Source organism: Engystomops pustulosus, chromosome 6, assembly GCF_040894005.1.
Source record: "Engystomops pustulosus chromosome 6, aEngPut4.maternal, whole genome shotgun sequence".
Classification (NCBI taxonomy): Eukaryota; Metazoa; Chordata; class Amphibia; order Anura; family Leptodactylidae; genus Engystomops; species Engystomops pustulosus.
In genome coordinates this window covers 142,672,168-142,691,931 of record NC_092416.1, presented here as the reverse complement: position 1 = coordinate 142,691,931, position 19,764 = coordinate 142,672,168, and the positions used below count along the sequence as shown (strand labels likewise).

General features: G+C 42.6%; 1 protein-coding gene across 5 annotated transcripts in view; it reads left to right on the top strand.

Moving 5' to 3' along the window:
- Positions 1-19,764, top strand: part of GRB7 (growth factor receptor bound protein 7) — a 75,926-nt gene that overhangs the window by 42,908 nt on the left and 13,254 nt on the right. For all 5 annotated transcript variants that reach the window (XM_072111494.1, XM_072111495.1, XM_072111496.1 and 2 more), the window contains 3 exons: positions 17,349-17,532; positions 18,259-18,391; positions 18,701-18,857. In XM_072111494.1, the coding sequence (XP_071967595.1) occupies positions 17,349-17,532; positions 18,259-18,391; positions 18,701-18,857 (474 nt within the window). The remainder of the gene's footprint in view (positions 1-17,348; positions 17,533-18,258; positions 18,392-18,700; positions 18,858-19,764) is intronic.

The following is a 19,764-nucleotide window of genomic DNA, read 5'->3' as shown; positions in this document are numbered from 1 at the left end:
TAACAAGGTGAGGTTACGAGAATGGGTTGGGCCTAGAGTGTTCAAGGTGTGTGACTGAAGAATCTATAAGTATATATCTGGCCTAGTCAAAGAGCAAAATGGGTGTGGTACACCAAGAAGAACAAAATGGCCAAAGCTCTCGTAGGTGAGGAGGCTTACATGAACATCTATACCAGTGGACTTCCACCCAAAGTTGTTGGCATATATATCCATATGACATGTAGATGCTTGAACAATCTCAATTCAAACCCGTCGCTAATAGCTTTTCCCCATACTTATGCACCGGTATGGGTATAGTATGGGCAAAAGTTTTATCTTCTCTTAGAACAAAGGTATCAGCTGTTGAAGTTCTGTTGATGTATTAGAGGTCCAAATAAGTTAGCCTCTCCCTCTGAATTGGACAAAGGTAGGCAAGAATATGATAAGGCATATCATAGACAGACTTCTAGGTCACCAAATGGAATTATGAATGTAAACAGCTGCAGAACTTCACTTCAAGAATATATCTAGAAGGCTGGAAAGAAAATAACAGAATTTGCTGTACGAAAGTAAAACCAATCCAAAAGTATTGAAGTATTAGGCTTATGATTAAATCCAGCTTTACTTCTTTGTGTTAAGCCTTAGCCCTCCTTAATGCCCCCGTAACAAGACCCTAATGGAGACTGTTATCCCATTTCACCATGGGAAAGTGTACACAGGATTATAGAATAGCAGAAAGACGTGGAACAGACATTGCTGAGTGCTGCACCTGTCGGGATGAATCTGCTGCAAGAATGAACCTAATACTGCGGGAGAAACACAAGTAAAGGGAGTTTACATAGCTACTAGGTGAAGGGTGGGTGGCATTAAAATGGCACTGGCTGCGTCACAGCACCCTCCCATTGCCTTTCCTATAGATAGACTTTGGATCAGACGCTTCACTGATTGCTGCCTTCCCTACCTCCCCCTGCTGTCGCTTACAATATAACAAGAGGTCATTTCATGCATGAGGAGTATCAAGTCAATTATTAACTCCTGCCACACAGGTTGATAGAAGGGAGAAGCTAAACCAAACAATTAACCCATTTTTCCTAGAGGGCAGTAATACCAGCACATATGGGTTAAATAAACTCTGGCCTTTACCTCTACTAACTATTAGTAGCTGGTTAATCATTGAAAGTCCACATCTTACAGGAAATGTGTGCTTATGTGTGGCTTGGAAAGGCAAAAACAAACAGCCTGAAGATAGCATACATAACTCACTGAATGTGCACATGAATCTGACATCACTCCATAGACAGGATTCCAACATTCTACAATGACAAGAATCTTACTGCCGGGAGCATCTCATACATCTCCTAACATTGGGCTCCTTGTCCTATACTGTCCAACTCTACATTTTCCTTGATAGAATACTTGCCATGATTCTGCATGCTGACTATCTGTAACCTCTACAGTATCATTTTGTATACATATTTCTGTAGGTGTTTGGAAGATGCTTTACAAGGCAGGTTAAGGTTCTTCTTAACCAAGTCAGGTCTGTACAAAGTTCTGGATGCTGCTTTAGTGTTGCTATCCAGATGTCATCCCACTAGAGAGAGCATGATTATTGGAGAATACGTTTCATCTTCATGGCCACTTACCACATCCTCCAGCCCCATTCTCTGGTGCAGCCAGATAAAATAATATAAGAAAACACTCATTCAGATAAGAGGCAAAATGATATCATAGTATTATGTGTGTGTAAAGTGTAAATAAATGATGCAATGTATATAAATATAAAGGTGATTGCACATTTGGTGTAATGCTGCTATAAATGTCGTAGTTGTAAATCCTCTTCATGTGAACTCTGGTGTAGATTTTCTCTGTGGGTGTCCCACCTTGTAATACATGTAGATTCACCAGAGATTGTCATCTGGATTCTGCTATGGATACACATAGGATTTCACTTCTACTATTGAGAGAAGAGAAATCTGTTGCAATTCTAAATCCGAAAACTAACACGTTACAGCGTAGGATTTGGCATGAAGCCTTTCATGCATGTGATATCACTCTTCAGAATGTACATGGTAGCATTAACATCACAGCTATTTCATAGCTTTTATAATCTACAACAGATTTTTGCAGGCAAATCTACACAGAAAATCTGCTGCAATTCGGTGTGCATGGGCCTTAATGTAAAGCCATTATATGTGTGTTAATATCATGAATCAAGGACTCCCTGAACAGATGTACAAGGATTTCATGAATGAAGGTCCTTTTGAATATAAAATTTAGTGGGTGGTTTAGTTGTTATGAGCCCCCAAGAAGGCTTGGGCCCCAGGCTACTGCTTGTATTATAATCCATTACTGAGTATATAGAAAGTTCATTTAACACAGCTTTTTATGTTGGTAGCAATATTGTATGAGGGCTGAGAAGGTTTATTTGCCAGGGCCAGTTGTTTAGTCCCAATCTGTCTTTGGAAGAGACAATAACTGCCTTCCTACATTATCTCTACCCATTGTGATGAAGAATATTAATTGTGTTACTCCATTGTTTTACTTGTAGTGATATTATGCAACTGTCTATTGACATTCTTTATAAGTACAATTTCTCAATATACTGAAAAGAAAAAGAAAAAATTGTCCGCCTTACAGACTGTAATTTTAGTTCTTTCTGTATAACACATACAAAGAAAATTAGAAATTATACTCAAAACAAAGAATGTAATTGTAGGTCTTTGGCACTATTTACACTCAACACAATGGGGGAGATTAAATACGTTGTTATTGGATAGACCAGTGCAAAGTTAGACTCCACAGTCTTATACTGCAGAGAAATATCATGCAGGATGATAAATCTAGCTACAGCATTTGGCTATCTCCGTCATCTCCATAGAGATCATTGGTAATCTTGGGGTGTGATGGGGGTACATCGGACCACCTTTCTAGTGATCACTGAGTCCCCTACCGATCAGAAAATTGGGCACTATCGTGTAATTAGGGCCTTAATTACTACAATGGGGCAACCCTGTTAAGTACTGAATTTTTTGAACCACACACTGAATTTTCTGGCACTCGGACTAGACACATCCCCTTTTTACTGAGGCCAGGTTCCTTTTCGGACAAGTCAGAAAATTGCCTAAAAATGTTCTAAAATCCTGAATTAATGTTAAATCACTCTGGCATTGACAGATCTCCCCTAATATGTATGTGCATGTACTACAATAATAGCCTCATACTTACATATAGAAGGTGCTATATAAAGAAAATAGAGAACCAATACCAGATGTGTGCATCATGTAAGATACTTGTAATATGATGCACTTTCGAGGACTCACTGGAATGTGTAGTTACAGCATTACCACAAAGGTAGCAGGCAAAATAGCGACTCTAGGACCAAAAATGCAAAGGTAAGGCCTGATGTGGAAAAAGGAAAGAAAAAAGAGCCAGTGATGGGATAGAGCTCTAAAAGGGAGTAGACCCTTCCTGTACCCCACATTTCTGACAGGAGGGGTTTCTCAATTTACAGGGGAAAGACGGCTGAGTACCGTATTGCCTAACACCACTCGACTAGGATGGTTATTGTTATATGTAAAAGTTGGGAAGGGAGTTTTAAGGTTGTCACTTTCATGCAGAATTCTCCACGAATGGTGAATGGTTACATTCTGTTGTACATTGTTATTTCTGATGGACCTCAACTAATGTTCCTTGTTCTATGATGCTGTTCTGTTTCATTATGTGTCAATAAAGCGATTAGAAAAAAAAAAATCGGGACAGAATTAGTGGGAAGTAGGTAGTGCTTAGAGGGTGGCCCCCTTCACCCTGAGAAATTTACTCTAAATTTAGGCTGCATTCACACATGTGCCACCCAGCTACGGCCGGTCTGGCCCACATCAGGCAGGTTGTAGAGGAGAGGTGATTGCTGTCTGCCCCTCCCCTCTCCATAGAAAATAGAGCCGCAAGGATGATCATGCGCTATCTTTTTTGGCGCAATTTACAACTATGGGGGGCGTATATACGTCCCCCATATGTATGTGTGAATGCAGCCTTAAACTTATAGCTCAGAATTGTCAAGGATGACAAACTACAGGAACAAACCACTGGCTTAATGAGTCTGCGGGGGTCATGTCGGTCATCACATAACCAGGGGATATTGGGGTTCAAAGTGATCTGATCTACCTTTGTTTTCAAATTGCCGTTGGTAACGTATACTGTAGGTCCTATGATATAGAAACCCCAGGCAATCTTAGCAGGCTGCTGGTGGAGGTTGTAAAAATAGCATGCCCCCAAGAAAATGAATGACAGTAATTTTATTCAGTATTACATAAAGCTCGGTCTTGTGCAATTGTGATGGAAAAATGGCAGTTAGCGGGTAATAAGATTATTTTTGTGAAGCTCATATGGCGGGCCAGCCGCAGCTGCCAACAATGAATCATTCTTGTATAAATCTGGATGTTTTGGCACCTTGCTGAGGAAGACGCACCTGTCCCTGTGGCCGTGTGGGGAGATTTGTGTACCTGGGGCAATGGCACACCCTCCAAAGGCTCCGGCGACAAGTCGGTATTGTCTATTTCAGACAGTATCATACGACAGATTTTCTTCCTTTTAACCCCATGGTTGCTGACAATACTGACAATGTATTTTTACTGTTCTTGTTTTGATGTGAAGGGCATTTCTGGAAATGGACAAATGCAGATTTTGGGATACAGTGCAAGTACATCTATGTACTAAATATATTCATTCCTGCTTCCAGATCTATCAAGTGTGTAACATTGGCACCAGATGTGCCCCATCATCTATTAATAACCCATCCTATGCTACAAATAATCCACAACGAAAGAAATTCATCTTTTTCTAAAGCCAATGACTTCCGTATGAGTCAAAGTCTCGCTTAGGAGGGGGTTTTACTATATGACTCAGGTGTAAGCTAACCTGAGACACCCTTCTGATGACTGTTTTTGTTTGACTGGGTATCACTATTGCACAAATACTAGTTATGTCTCTATTTAAATATGTCTGGTTACCTGTATTTTACAATACTCAAGAATTTAGATATTGAGGTAAATGGTTAAACTTGAGTCTGTTCCTGATTGCTGCTGAGTTCAAAAGCCTTTGCCTTACACTTAAAGGGGTTGTCTACTTTCAGCAAATAAATGATAGTGTGTGTGAAATGAAAAGTTACACAGTTTTCCAATATACTTTCTGTATCAATTTTTCACAGTTTTCTAGATCTCTGCTTGCTGACCTTCTATAGGAAACTTAATTTTTTACTTCCTGTGGATAAATACCAGTCCATGGCCATGTAATTTCACACAGGTGTACGGCTCGTTGTATTACAGAGAGCAATCAGAGCTCTGTGTTATAACGAGATGTGACATCACATGACCAGGGACAGATTTCTGTCCACAGGAAGTAAAACATGAAGCTTCCTATAGAACAGTGGTGGCGAACCTATGGCACTGGTGCCAGAGGCGGCACTCGGAGCCCTCTGTGTGGGCACTCGGGCCATTACCCCTGCATGAAGTTCACCAGACAGAACTCAAAGAATCTTCCTGCAGAATCTTCCTACAATGATAGGTGAATTTGCCCTCCTCCTTTCAACTGTGTTGGTGTCTTTAGGAGGCTGAACGATTGAAAGTTGTCAAAGAACAAGGAGAAATAAGTTGCTGTGCTGGCATTTTGCGATAAATAAGTTGCTTTTGGTTAAAATTTAAGCACTCAGGCTCTAAAAGGTTCGCCATTACTGCTATAGAACAACAGCAAGCAGAGATCTAGAAAACTCTCAGGAATTGAACAGAAAGTATATAGGAAAATTGTATAACGTGTTAGGCTACATTTATGGGGGACGTATATACAGCTGACATATATATGTCCCCCATACACCGCAATGGCCTCACGGCGCCAAACGTGATAAGACTTGTCCTATCTTTCTACGGAATATGGCGCCGGACCCTATGTTCTCCACGGCGCCGATGTATGCCTGCCGTACTACTGTATACATTGTGTGAATGTAGCCTTAGAGTGTATTGTTTATGAAATGTAACTACAGGTTTAGAAAGCTTACCATCTACCACTCTTATTAACTGGGACTATTTACCATTACAAATGTATTCCCTGTATTCTAGAGCAGTCTGGTTTCAACTGAAGGCATCAAACATCAACTGAACCTGTCACCACAGTAACCCTCCCAATCCCACAAACAGTACCTTCTTCTGTAATATGTACAACCACTGAAGGTGTTTTTAGTATATTTCTAGGTTGCAGCATGAATGAAAAATCACCTTTTATCCTTTAGTACAATGCAGTCAGTCAGTCAACCCGCCCTCCTGCAGTCAGGTAACCCTGCCTCCTGCAGTCGAGTAACCCCGCGTCCTGCAGTCAGGTAATCCTTCCTCCTGCAGTCAGGTAACCCCCCCTCCTGCAGTCAGGTAACCCCCCCTCCTACAGTCAGGTAACCCCCCTCCTGCAGTCAGGTAACCCCCCCTCCTGCAGTCCGGTAACCCCCCCTCCTGCAGTCCGGTAACCCCCCCTCCTGCAGTCCGGTAACCCCCCCTCCTGCAGTCCGGTAACCCCCCCCTCCTGCAGTCAGGTAACCCCCCCTCCTGCAGTCAGGTAACCCCCCCTCCTGCAGTCAGGTAAACCCCCCTCCTGCAGTCCGGTAACCCCCCCTCCTGCAGTCCGGTAACCCCCCCTCCTGCAGTCCGGTACCCCCCCCCTCCTGCAGTAAGGTAACCCCGCCTCCTGCAGTCAGGTAACCCCGCCTCCTGCAGTCAGGTAACCCCGCCTCCTGCAGTCAGGTAACCCCCCCTCCTGCAGTCAGGTAACCCCGCCTCCTGCAGTCAGGTAACCCCGCCTCCTGCAGTCAGGTAACCCCGCCTCCTGCAGTCAGGCAACCCCGCCTCCTGCAACAGTCTGCTCTGCCCACTCCATGCATCTGGCCCAGCCCTACCTAGACGAAGGCTCAGCCCCTCACCTCACCCCCCAGACGAAGGTTCAGTGAGAGCTGAAATGCGCGTCGGGGACGCGGTCTATCCTTGACGGTGGCGCACCATTACCCCTCTCAACCTGGTAAGAGGTGGCTATTCATCTACCTGTGTACTTCCGTAATACATAACTTGTCCCTTTCTGGGTTTTAGTATTTGGTTGCCAATAGATTGGCCCACAGACAAAACATGTTGGTGTAACATACACTTTATGCCGAGCTCAATTTACATATACAGTGTGTACCATCCACCCTCCATCCTGTCCGGGTAGCCCCGCTTTTGTATCTGTACCATTCCACTCGTTTGCTGTTCTGTCACTATTTTAATCTATATATCAGTGTCAGTTGCTTGCCACTTGTATATTTTTATATGTTCGCATTTATTACCAATAAAGATTCATTTTTAATATCAGTCATTAGTGTTTGTCCAACTCCCCCTGCAATGCAAGGGGTACTCTGTCCATTTATCTAGTTGTTCTGGATCCAAACACACTAGGTGCGTGATTACATTGGGTTACCAAATATAGGACCACATTAGGTCATTACATTTTACACAGCAAGTGTTATATCCCTGTCAGTCTGGTACCCATCTCTGTATCCAATCTGTTTTTCATTTTCCCAGCCCTACCTACTAGATCTTTAGATCACCAGTAAATGACATCACGATTAGGAGGCGGAAGTGGGGTTACCTGACTGCAAGAGGCAGGGTTACCTGACTGTCTGACTGCATCCTACAAAAGAATAAAAGATGATTTTTCTATCATACTGCAACCTAGAAATATGCATAATCCACCTCCAGTGGGTGTACACATACGGAAGAAGGAACTGTTAGTGGGCTTGATGGGGTTAGTGTTGTGACAGGTTTGCTTTAAGATTGTCAAGCTGTATACAGAGTTTTCCCTTATACTAAACATATACGCTACAGTGTTCACTATATATTTTTACTGTCTGTGGTACACCCGGGGTATATCAGACACCAGGGGTAAGCAATGTACTCTCTCTTGCTGTGATTGAATTTGACCCAATTGTGGAGACATATGTCCAATTGTTTTGACATGCACGATCACTTTGATACATAGGTTGAGACATTGGGGGTCATTTACTAAGGGCCCGATTCGCGTTTTCCCAACGTGTTACCCGAATATTTCCGATTTGCAACGATTTTCCCAGAATTGCCCCGGGATTTTGGCGCACGCAATCAGATTTTGGGGCATCGGCACCGGCATGCACGCGACGGAAATCGGGGGGGGCGTGGCCGAACAAAAACCCGACGGATTCGGAAAAAACGCCGCATTTTTTTAAAAAATGTGTTGCGAAAATTGCACTTTCCTTCACTAGGAATAGGCCGGTGAATTTCAGGGCATTCCAGCGGACTTCAGCGCAGCAGCGCTGGTGGACGGCGGAGGAACTACCTTAGTGAATCCCGGCCGGACCCGAATCCACCGAAGAGAACGCGCCGCTGGATCGCGAATGGCCCGGGTAAGTAAATCTGCCCCATTGTTGCAATAATTAGAGTACGATTTGCACTAGCACTTTAAAGATTCAAAGTGACTGGGTTATATGCTATACCCAAAATTGGGTGCAATATTTTATGTATTTATGAATTTTACACTCCCGGCCCCCTTACAAATGTTCCCACGGTGATATGATATGATCTGATGTGATGATTTTCCATCACTACTCTCATGTATACCTGCATATTTCCTTTCTTTGAACTTTCTTGTACAGGCGGTCCCCTACTTAAGGACACCCGACTTACAGACAACCCAGAGTTACAGACAGACCCCTCTGACCTCTGGTGAAGCTCTCTGAATGCTTTACTATAGTCCCAGACTGCAATGATCAGCTGTAAGGTGTCTCTAATGAAGCTTTATTGATAATCCTTGGTTCCATTACAGCAAAAAATGTTTAAACTCCAATTGTCACTGGGGCCAAAATTTTTTTTGTCAGGATCTACAATTATAAAATATACAGTTTCGACTTACATACAAATTCAACTTAAGAACAAACCTCCGGACCCTATCTTGTACGTAACCCGGGGACTGCCTGTATTTGTATTTATGTTGTAAAAATTTCAATAAAGAGTGGATTATTTTATTTGATGTGTAAATTGGCCCTATTTCTAAGTAGGTGTTTGTGCTATGTATTGGCCAATACAAATGGAGAGAACTATTTGAGGAGACGGTATATGATAATAAGTAAGAAGAAAATTAATGGTAGATACTATAGAATACCCCCCCCTTTTCCATGTAACCCCAAGGGTGGTGTTCACTATATATTGCAGAATTTCGTTTTTATACCTAATTTTACAGATTTGTATCCAAAAACCATAAAATGTGAAGAGGTCAGTGAATGACTCAGTAGAAATTCTTGAAGATGGCTGTAACTGAGGATCAGTCATGTTATACCTGTACGTCATTAAGAATTATTGACCTAGCTTTGAACTGATATTTTCAGCTTTAGGGAATTTCCTACCATTCTATTGTACCTTCAGGGCAAAGGCTATATTCACAGTACATATCAGATGAGCGTCACTCCACACGATTAATGTGTATGTGGGTGCCCCACTCCTTCTCATGTGAGATAACCCACCAGCAGAGGTGCCTTGCAGCAGATTGTACCCACTTTTACCCAGAGGATGGCTGACAGAAGCTGGAATAGATAAATGGCTGACAATGGTCTCTGGCCACAATGTGTACTGGAAATGACCAATGACACTGACTATTAACCATTAACAGCCATTATATATATATATATTTGATGTGGAATTGAATGGACAGGTGTAGTCATTCTCAGTAGAGTAAATTGAAGCTGATGGGCCCCAGTGCCAAGTCTGTGCCAAGCCCCTGTCTATAATGTATGGTTTATAAGACTAGTCCTCTCATATGGGAAAGTTATACCTTATCGGCCCTTAAGCCTCTTGGGCCCGGTTGTGACTGCAACCTCTACACCCCCTCAAGTTAAGCCCCTGGTCACTCTCCCTTACTCTCCAGATGTCCAGCCATCTTTTCCAGAGAAGGAGTATAGGGGCCCCAGTAGTTAAAACCCCACCCAGACCAGATCTTATTTTGGATGGTACATGTGCCATAACATGTGTAATTGAAAGCATTGTGTAGTGTCTTAATATATTAGTATCATAATTTGATCAAAACAAACATTTTTAGACTAGTTATTTAAATAACAACAGTATAAAGTATTCACTGCAGAAAATGCAGATACCAAGGTGACAAAACTGTCATACTCAATGGATACACATTTTTTTTTATTTTTGCATTACATTGTAAATTCTTTAATAATGATCAGTGACTGATATGGAACATACAATGTACTGCTACACAAAGAAGTGAACAGTAAAAAGCATTCACCATGACAGGCTGATCTACACTGTGCTACACTTGCTTTTCTCCATACAAAAAGTCAGACAGTAAAGGATAATGGCAGGTATATGGGATGTGGAGTGAAAATGACAGTCCTTAAAGGGGTATTCCCACTTTGGCAAATTAATGTTATTGTGTGATGAAAAATAATACTATTTTCCAATATACTTTCTGTATCAATTCCTCACAGTTTTCTAGATCTCTGCTTGCTGTCCTTCTATAGAAAGCTTCTATGTTTACTTCCAGTGGATAGAAATCTGACAGGTGCACAGCTCGTTAATTACATAGAGAGTAATCAGAGCTGTGTGATATAACGAGGTGGCACCTGAGTGACCATGGACAGATTTCTATCCACTGGAAGTAAACAGTTTGCTCCATTACTCTGACGGAGGGGTCCGACGGAGGTACGTGGGACCCCATCGGACTCCTCGTTTTCGTGATCTGTGGATGGTTGTGGATGCTGATGGTTATATTTAGTCTCGGACTGGGGCCTACCAAGAATAATGATGCAGACAGCAGGATGAATGAAATTAATTGTAATAAATCTTTATATTTGAGATCCCATTAGAAAGAGCCATAAGTGTAAAATGATGACTTCATTCACATCCAAATGGGTTTGACTTCAGTTGGATTTTGGGACCTTTTTCTATATAGCTGTATTGGCCTACTGGAGGAACCGTAAGGGTTCAGACTTCCTGGACTTACCCCAAAAGCATGGACCTATAGCCCTGAAATACTCCAAATATATGTTATTAGAAAAACCTCAACATTTTTGGTAGCTAAACTAATGAAGCAAATACTTAATTGACTGCCTTAGGTCACATAACACTTGCGATATCTCCAGTCCATTATTCAGCGCCGCTGTGCTGCTGGGCTCAGTTGAAGATTAAGGCGGATGATATTTGCATAGTTGCTCAAGTAATTTTGTTAGGAAAAACAAGCCCTGGAAATAGAGAGATGGCAGTCAAATGATTTTCCATGCAATCCGATTAGAGGTCTTAATCAGAGATGCTAGCGAGTTTAATAAGGCTTCCAGCGGGCAGTTCCACACTCTTAATTGCTCCGCATATCACAGGTCCTTGCAGGGAATAAAGCGGCAGATGAGATTCTTGCGTGTTGTAAATTAAATATTTGCTTTAAATTATTTCAATAGCTTTAAAAAGGTCATATTTAACCCAAGTCATGCATGGCAAGCTTTGCTTCTCTAAATGGCCCACTGAGAGCGGGCAGCATGCCTTGCCCGGAATAGCGCACTATGTTAAATTAACCAGACAAATGACACAATGGGCAGAGTGACAGAGAACGGCACCTTCAGGATTATCATCAGCTTGAGGCAAACTGAGTATGAGGTAGAGCAAGAACATCTTGGATCTGTATTGTTGTCTAGAAATTGTGCAAGGGTATGAGGATCTTGTAGCTGGGTATCTTGTTTCCCAGGTTTGGCATGCATGGGGTTAAACAGGATTGACAACTGCAGACACTTCAAGTTCCGCAAGAGGACCAGGACAGAGAAAAATGCAAACTGTCTAGTTTCCTTTGTGTGGGAACCATCAGAGCATTTGGGTCACATATCTACATTAACCTCTTGTTCTAAACAAAGACTCTAAAAAAAATGTCCCTCTGCTTTGTGCAGTAAATTGTTTCTATGAAGTTTAAGAAGACATTCCAGCCGCATATATAATATATGTCATAACGTGTTTTATTAGTTAGTATAGTATATATGATATTGCCATCTGACACTGCCAGGAGGTTTTTTTCTCGTCTTGGTGCTGGGCAAGCATCTCCATGTTAGTCTCGTCAGCTTTCATTTCTTCAAACTTGGCACTGTACTGTAGAATATGTCCAAACATCATGTCTTTAGATTCCGTATTCCAAAGGACATTGCGGGCCCAAAGCTCTTGTGCATTTTATAGTTTCTCAAGTATTGCATGGTCTGACTCCAATTTTCTGGGATGTCCACTCCTAGACTTCAGATTGTTTGGAATGGCCCTATAACCCTTCCCAGGCTGATAAATGAAGGCATTAAGTATTCCTCTGAGATCACTGATGTCTTTCCTCCTTGGCTTCATGTTAATGTGTCACTGAATGCTTCACAACTGCAGACTGCTAAAACATCTGCTTCTGTTGATGTGGTCATACTTGCTGATAATCAATTAATCAAGAACATGTGATAAGCAGCATGTTTTTTTCATTGTTCTGATAAACCATAAAATTCCATAGGATGGAAAATCGTTTTATGATCTGAAAATGCACTAAACTAAAAACGGCATAAAAACGCCATGTGTGACATCACCCTTAGTGAACCAATATTGTTTTAGAATAAGTGTTTGATAACAGACCTTACGAAACAATACACAGTCTATTCCACCAAGCCACCCTTTGACATTTCATTTGACTTCTAATGAGCCTTAAAGGAAATCTGCTGTCAAAATCCATCATGATAAACCAGGGGCACTTACTCATAGATCCAGGCACTGTGACTGTGGTAATGTTCTTATCCATGGCCTCCTTCTAAAATTGACTTTTATTATTATGCTAAGAAGCCTGAGGGGCTCTGGTGGGCTTTGTCAGAAGTGCTATGGGGGGGTGGGGGATACCAGAGCACCTCCAAGCTGTAGCTTCACAGTGCAGGAACATGTCTCCCCTTCCTCTGCCTGCTTTAATCTCCCAGAGTGGGAGGGAAGAAGTGCTCTGTACAATGCCGCTAACGCTGTGTTTACAAACGCAGGGGATCGCATATGCGTTTCTACTGAAACACATGCAATTGACCACTAATCACATGTGTTTAGCTGGAAAAGCAAGTACGATTGGGCCAAGCCTCGCCCACATGGGCTAGCGTTGCATTTGTAAACACAGCGCTGGCGGCACGTGCCCCTTTACTTGAGTTCAGAGGTGGTTCTGTGCTGCTTCAGTACAGTGTGGGGGCCACGACTCTCACCTGGCCCTTAATGAAAGGGCCCTCCAAATTTTGATGATTGGGAAAAGAGATAAAACTTTATCACAACCATTTAAACTGAATAAAACATTCCCAATTTTAGATTGCAAAGTCCACTAATCAATGTATGTATGTATGTATGTGCTATATAAATAAAGGGAAATAATAACAATAATCGAGCATTCCTTAAGGTTTTGGGGATTACTTGTTCTGGTTGTTTTACCTGTTCCCTTTTATGAGTGAAAAATGTATTATTTCTAGGTGACAGTCCTGGATCCTCCAAATCAAATCAAATTCCACTCCTTAAAGTGAACTTGTCACCATGAAAATGCAGTGTAATGTTCCAGCAACATGTTATAGGCCAGTGATGGCGCACCTTTTAGAGCCCGAGTGCCCAAAATTCAACCAAAAGCCACTTATTTATTGCAAAGTGCCAGCGCAGCACTTTAAGCAGTAATGTATTTCTCCTTGTTCAATGACAACTTTCAATCCTTCAGCCTCCCAAGGACACCAACGCAGTTGAAAGGAGGAGGGCAAATTCACCTATCATTGTAGAAAGGTTCTCCAGGCAGATTCTTTGAGTTCTATCTGGTGAACTTCATTCTGGGGTGATGGCCCAGGTGCCCACAGAGAGGGCTCCGAGTGCTGCCTCTGGCACCAGTGCCATAGGTTCGCCACCACAGTTATAGAGCATAAAGAACTGAGTTGAGCAGCTTGTACACAGTGTTCTCTCAGCAGGCAGCATGTTATAGAGCAGGAGGAGCTGAGCAGATTGTATATTGTGTCCTATCTGCAAGCAACTTGTTATAGAGCAGGAGGAACTGTGCAACTACCACATAGGGGCACATTTACTTACCTGACAGATGAAGTTCCCCAAAAGTGCATTGTCCAACGATAATGCACTGTGCTGCGATTCACTAAGATCGTGCGGTCGATATCCTGCCGTTTCCCCTGGTGCATGTAAGTGCATTGTCTTGCGACACAGTTTGAAAGTTAAATCCTGCTCTCAGTCCGAATCAGTCAGATTGTCCGACGGCATGCCAGCGCAGCTGCAACAGAAACCGATCACATGCGACCAAATCCCAGCGCAGACACCTGTTAAACACCTGTCAAAGCCGCGCAAAACCCGAAAAGTCAACGAAAGTGCGATCTGCGACCCTTAGTAAATAAGCCCCATAATGTCCTGTCCGCATGCAGCATGCTATAGAGTAGGAGGAGCTACGTGGATTATACCTTATGCCTTGTATGTGTGGGTAGAATATTTTAAAGCAGGAGGAGTGGAGCAACCTGTACATAGTGTCCTCTCTGCAGGCAGTGTTTTATAGAGATGGAGGAGTTGAGTAGATTATACATTTTGCCCTGGGCATGTAGTAAGAATGTTATAGAGAATGAAGGGCTGAACAGATTTATTTAGTGTTCTGCAGGCAGAATGTTGTAGAGCAGGAGGAGCTGAGTAGACTATGATGAGTGTCCTGGCTGCAGTCAGCATGTTATATAGCAGGGGTGGCGGGGCAGATTGTTCTTAGTGTCCTGGGATGTTTTTAAGCAGGAGGTGATTGACAACCCTACATATTCTGTATGACTTTATATTGTATGAATCTACTCAGCTCCCATTGCTCTATAGCACATTGGACTGCTCTACTTTAAAAATAAGGGTCAAGTAGAATATATATTCATACTTATATTAGGCACACAGAATATTGTCATGCCAGTTTGCTTCCCACATTCCACCGCTTGTTGTTGGATGTATGATATCAGAACATGATCGCCCATTCATCTAGGGGTAGAAGAGCATATTATTATTAATGGCTACATTAGTGCCCTCTCACTGACTTCATTCCTATAGTAAAATAGTATTCAGTACCCCCATAGAGACACATTTACTAAGGGACGTGCAAGGGGTCCATATTCATGCAGAACGTGCACCAGAAATCCTGAATCTGGCGCCCTCTGCACTATACACAGGCAAACTGCACAAAGTACAGACTGCACTGTTCTTAGTAAATGTGTCCCATAATGTATTGTCAGAGATTTCCACAAGCCCTCAAGACCATAGCTGTGATAAATCTCACAATATACTATGTGGACATGTAAAATATGTTAATTGTCTCTGTATAGACCTAGTTTTGCACACTAAATCACTCCAGTAATAGCCTTCATTTGACAGCTGAAAAGCTAGTTAATATTTTCAGACTTTCAGGTCCTCTTACTGCAGTGAAACTAAATTGCAACATTAGACAGAAAAAGTTTATTTCATGGAGATTTGGTCACCAGGGACCTAATTTTCACTAAAGACAAATTTCAGAAGCCCATTACAGCTGCATTGCGCATATACCTTTTTGCCTTTTCTAAGCATTTGCATTACAATATCATTGTGTGTTATAATTTATCTGGTTTCTTGACAGAATCCTCTGTGTAGTCCCAGGGGTTGGTCTTTGGTTTGGATGCATTTCAAAACAACAACATGTGACTTGTCTGTGCTGCAGACTCCTCCGCTATCAGCTCCCACCTTTGGGCTTCTGTACAGCTCCTCCCTCCTGCTCCTTCACAGAGCTCACAGCCTGGTGAGCTGACATCAGTGAGGGAGGGAGAAGCTGAGCACAAGTCACATGTTGCACTTCATCAGGCCATTTTCACGATCCTCCGGATTATAAGTATGCACGCCTCTATTTTTTTTTTCCTCCTCCCACTGCCTCCAAGAGCCAGCGACGTCACTCGCCTCTTGGCACCTTTCGCACATGTGCCTTGCTTGAGAACCCAAAGGCATCACCACGGACTTTGGCTTTGTTTCCAAATGGTTGCTATGCCTCCGTCTCTGCTATGATCGCTGCTACACCAACGATATCCATTGCTCACCGAAACTTTGTACTTTTTGCACTCTGGGTGAATACCCACATATTTTTCTATTGAACTATTGGTGTGTTGCCGTTCTTTGGTTTTACAAATAAATCTATATTTATGTAATATATATAATATATATTTTCATTGGTGCCAGTGGCTTGTGTCCGAACAATCATTCAAACACCAAGCCGGAGTCCATGGAGACATTTCTGGGTTCTTGCACTGCCGCAGCGAGGAGCAGCTTGCTGTGTGAGATGATGGCAAGACGCATCCACGAAAATAGCCGAGTGATGTCAACGACTCTTGTTTGCTTTTTTACTGAAACTAAAGGTTTTTGTGCCTAAACAAAATATGTGCCAGCATCACCAGCACAAAGCCCAGTAGTAAATCACATCTTGGGCAGTGGTAGATTTCCTTTAGCATTGGAGTTTCCATGAACACTTTATGTAACAATGTTTGGATTCTTTTGTAAAGAGCCAATGATGCCGCACTCTGTCACGATAGCAAATGGTTGGATCAGTTTTTGCCATGGATCCTCATTTTCTAAACCTGGCACTAACTGTCCATGAACCTCTCAGACTAAATCTGGATTTTGTTTCTTGGATCTCTGGCTATCTTACATGTATACATGTAATGCATATTGGTTATATAAGGCTGAGGTGGAACCATACGTTCCAGCAGGACGTAAAGGGGCTTGTGGTTTCATTACTTTACTGTACTGAAGTATAATGATACAATTCCTCCCTGCCACACCTTATGCTATGTGTGTGGTGTACTGTACTGAATGTGTTAATAATACAGGTATCACAAGCCGGCCTCCCTTGGAGTTACATTTTAAACCAAGAAGGAGGAGTGAAACAGGTCGGGTGCAGGTCAGAGCGGGGAAAGAAAATTAGCTGAAGAAGCAGAATCCATGCCAACAACAAAAGCCAAATAGCAACCTTACAGCTTAAAGACACAGCCAACATGGAAAGTGTCCATCTGTCACAGCGCCATTCACTGCACTCCTAACACTCCTCACACTGCAAAGCCATCAATATTCTGCCCCCCATATGTGCCACTCCCAACGTGTCTATTATATTATCTACAAGTCACCTATACGCTAATGAGAATCATTAATAAATAGGTACATTAAGAATATTTGGTGGACAGACGTTACATATAGTGAAAAAATATATTTTGGTTTGATATAAGTAACAATTTATCAGAGATCAGCAGGAAATGATTGAACTTTTTTTTTTTTTCGTTTTAGGGGGCATTATGGACTTGGAGGCCTTGGAGAGCAGTCACAGTCCAGCACCTGACAATCCATACGAAAGGGAAGGAAGCACAAGCCGTGGCCTGACACCACACAAGGGGCTCCCAGAAAAAGCGGAACTGTTGTCTATAGACGTGAAAAGATCACAACCACTGTTAATACAGAGCGGAAGATGGGGGTAAGTGTTAGGGTGACCTGTTGAATAAGTTACTTTAGGAATGCAACCATTTTCTTACATTATTATACTATTGCAAGCTGACTGTGACAACCAAGAACTACGTCATATGGATGCAGTGTCTAGTCAGGAAACCTGTGCCTAACAAATCATATTAAAGGAAATTTACCACCAGGATGAAGGATTGTAAACCAAGAACACTGGAATACTGATGTGAGCCCCTCTGGCAGGAACCTCTTCTTTTAGCTTATCATGTCCTGTTTTTTTTTTTTAACGTCTTTTAAAATGATGCAAATGAGCCTGAGGGGCTCCATAGGTGTTAATGGAGCCTGGAGCCCCTCAGGTTTATTTGCATCATTTTTAAATCCTTTTTTTCTTAATAACAAGGCACACACCAATATGTCAGTGTGCTTGGTTTATAACATATGATCCTGGTGGTGGATTTCTTTTAAGGCTACATGCAGTCGCCGAGGTGCAGAAGAGGGGAGGGGGAAACGCTCCTCACCTCTCCCCTCTGCATAGAAAGCTGAGCAGCTGCAATCCGGCAAAAGACAATTTCCTGACCCTGTCAGGTCACAGTGCGTTGAGACACTGCGTGATCACTGCATCATGACCCAAAGCTATAGATCTCTTCTGGGGCCGTCATCTGGTGCTGCCAAATCACAGCCACAGTAACGGTCATGTGCACGTAGCCTAGGAGACTCTTTCTAAATACTCTCTTTGTTATAGGCGATTACGAGATGAAGAGTCACGGTCATCATCCCTCCCTGACATCCCAAATCCATTCCCTGAACTCTGCAATTCTTCCCCAATACTTAGCAACACACCCAACAGCAGCTCCCCTCTGGAAGGGGGTCCTCATGTGAGTACCAATGGAGGCATAGTCCAAATATTAACACTGCCAATCACAATTCATTGAAACCTACAAAGGTTATGGGCCATAAAGTGTATTAGTTATTATACTGTATTGGGGTTAGCAGGGACATACATTGAAGTTGCTTGATAGGAAACCAGTTCTTTGGCCTATGTGCCACCATACCCATGCATTGTCTGGACTTACAGTACAACCCTGTGTGCATTGCTACCTAAATGAAGGGCTATCAGGTGACGTAAGTTATAGGTAGAGGCGCTGGATACATGTTAATGATGATTCTTCTTTTTGGAAGAGCAGATGGTTAAGGTGTACAGTGAAGATGGTACGTGTCGATCTCTAGAAGTCACTGCGGGAGCCACAGCACGACACCTGTGTGATATGCTGGTAGAAAGGGCGCACTGCGTGAGTGATGAGAGCTGGTCTTTAGTGGAGCTTCACCCACACCTAGGGCTTGGTGAGTGCAACCAATATAACTGAGCGCTTAGAATATAATGACTCAATAGAATTGTCAAACTTCTGACCTGTCAAAACAGAGACAATTTTACTCACAGATGTTCTACATAGGGTTGTGTTTTTTCAACCCTTCAACATGTATTTTTTTGTTTTCATATTCTACTAGAAGAGACATTTATCAGGGCTTTATCTGCCAAGTTTTTGTCTCCAGACCTAACCCTCTTGATTCCAAGTAATATGTCAAGTTATAGAAAATACAGTTATTGGCCCACATTTACTAAAAAAACATGTAGTTTTGTGTAGTTTTCCTGTGTATAGTGCAGGGGGCATCAGATTCAGGATTTCTGGCTCTTCATGAATCTGGCGCCCCCTGCACTGCTCAGACAGAATGCACCACTTTTTTTGGGTGTACCATTAACATGGGGCATGCAACACATTTGCATGTTAAATCTGGCCGACGGTCCGAAGAAGCCCGGGAACAACCCCTTCAGTGCTGAAATTTGTGTCGCATGAAGAATAGTGCAGCCGCGACACAAAACGGTTGAGTGCAACACAAATCTATCGCGGACACTTCTTAAATAAGTGTGCAAGCAGTTTTCACTGAAAAGAACGTGCAAAGTCGGACAGAAAAATGGCGCATGGAGCTTAGTAAATGTGGGTTTTTCTCTCTATGCTAATAAGTACCAGGGATGTGGTCATTCCTCTTGCTTCACTCGATTTTTAATTATTTTTTTGCTATGCCGCAAATAGGCCACAATTACACAATGGGGCAGATTTACCATTCGCGATCCAGCAGCGCGTTCTCTGCGGTGGATTCGGGTCTTCCAGCAATTCACTAAGCTAGTTCCTCCGCCGTCCACCAGATGTCGCTGCTGCGCTGAAGAGCATTGGAACGCACTGGAGTACAC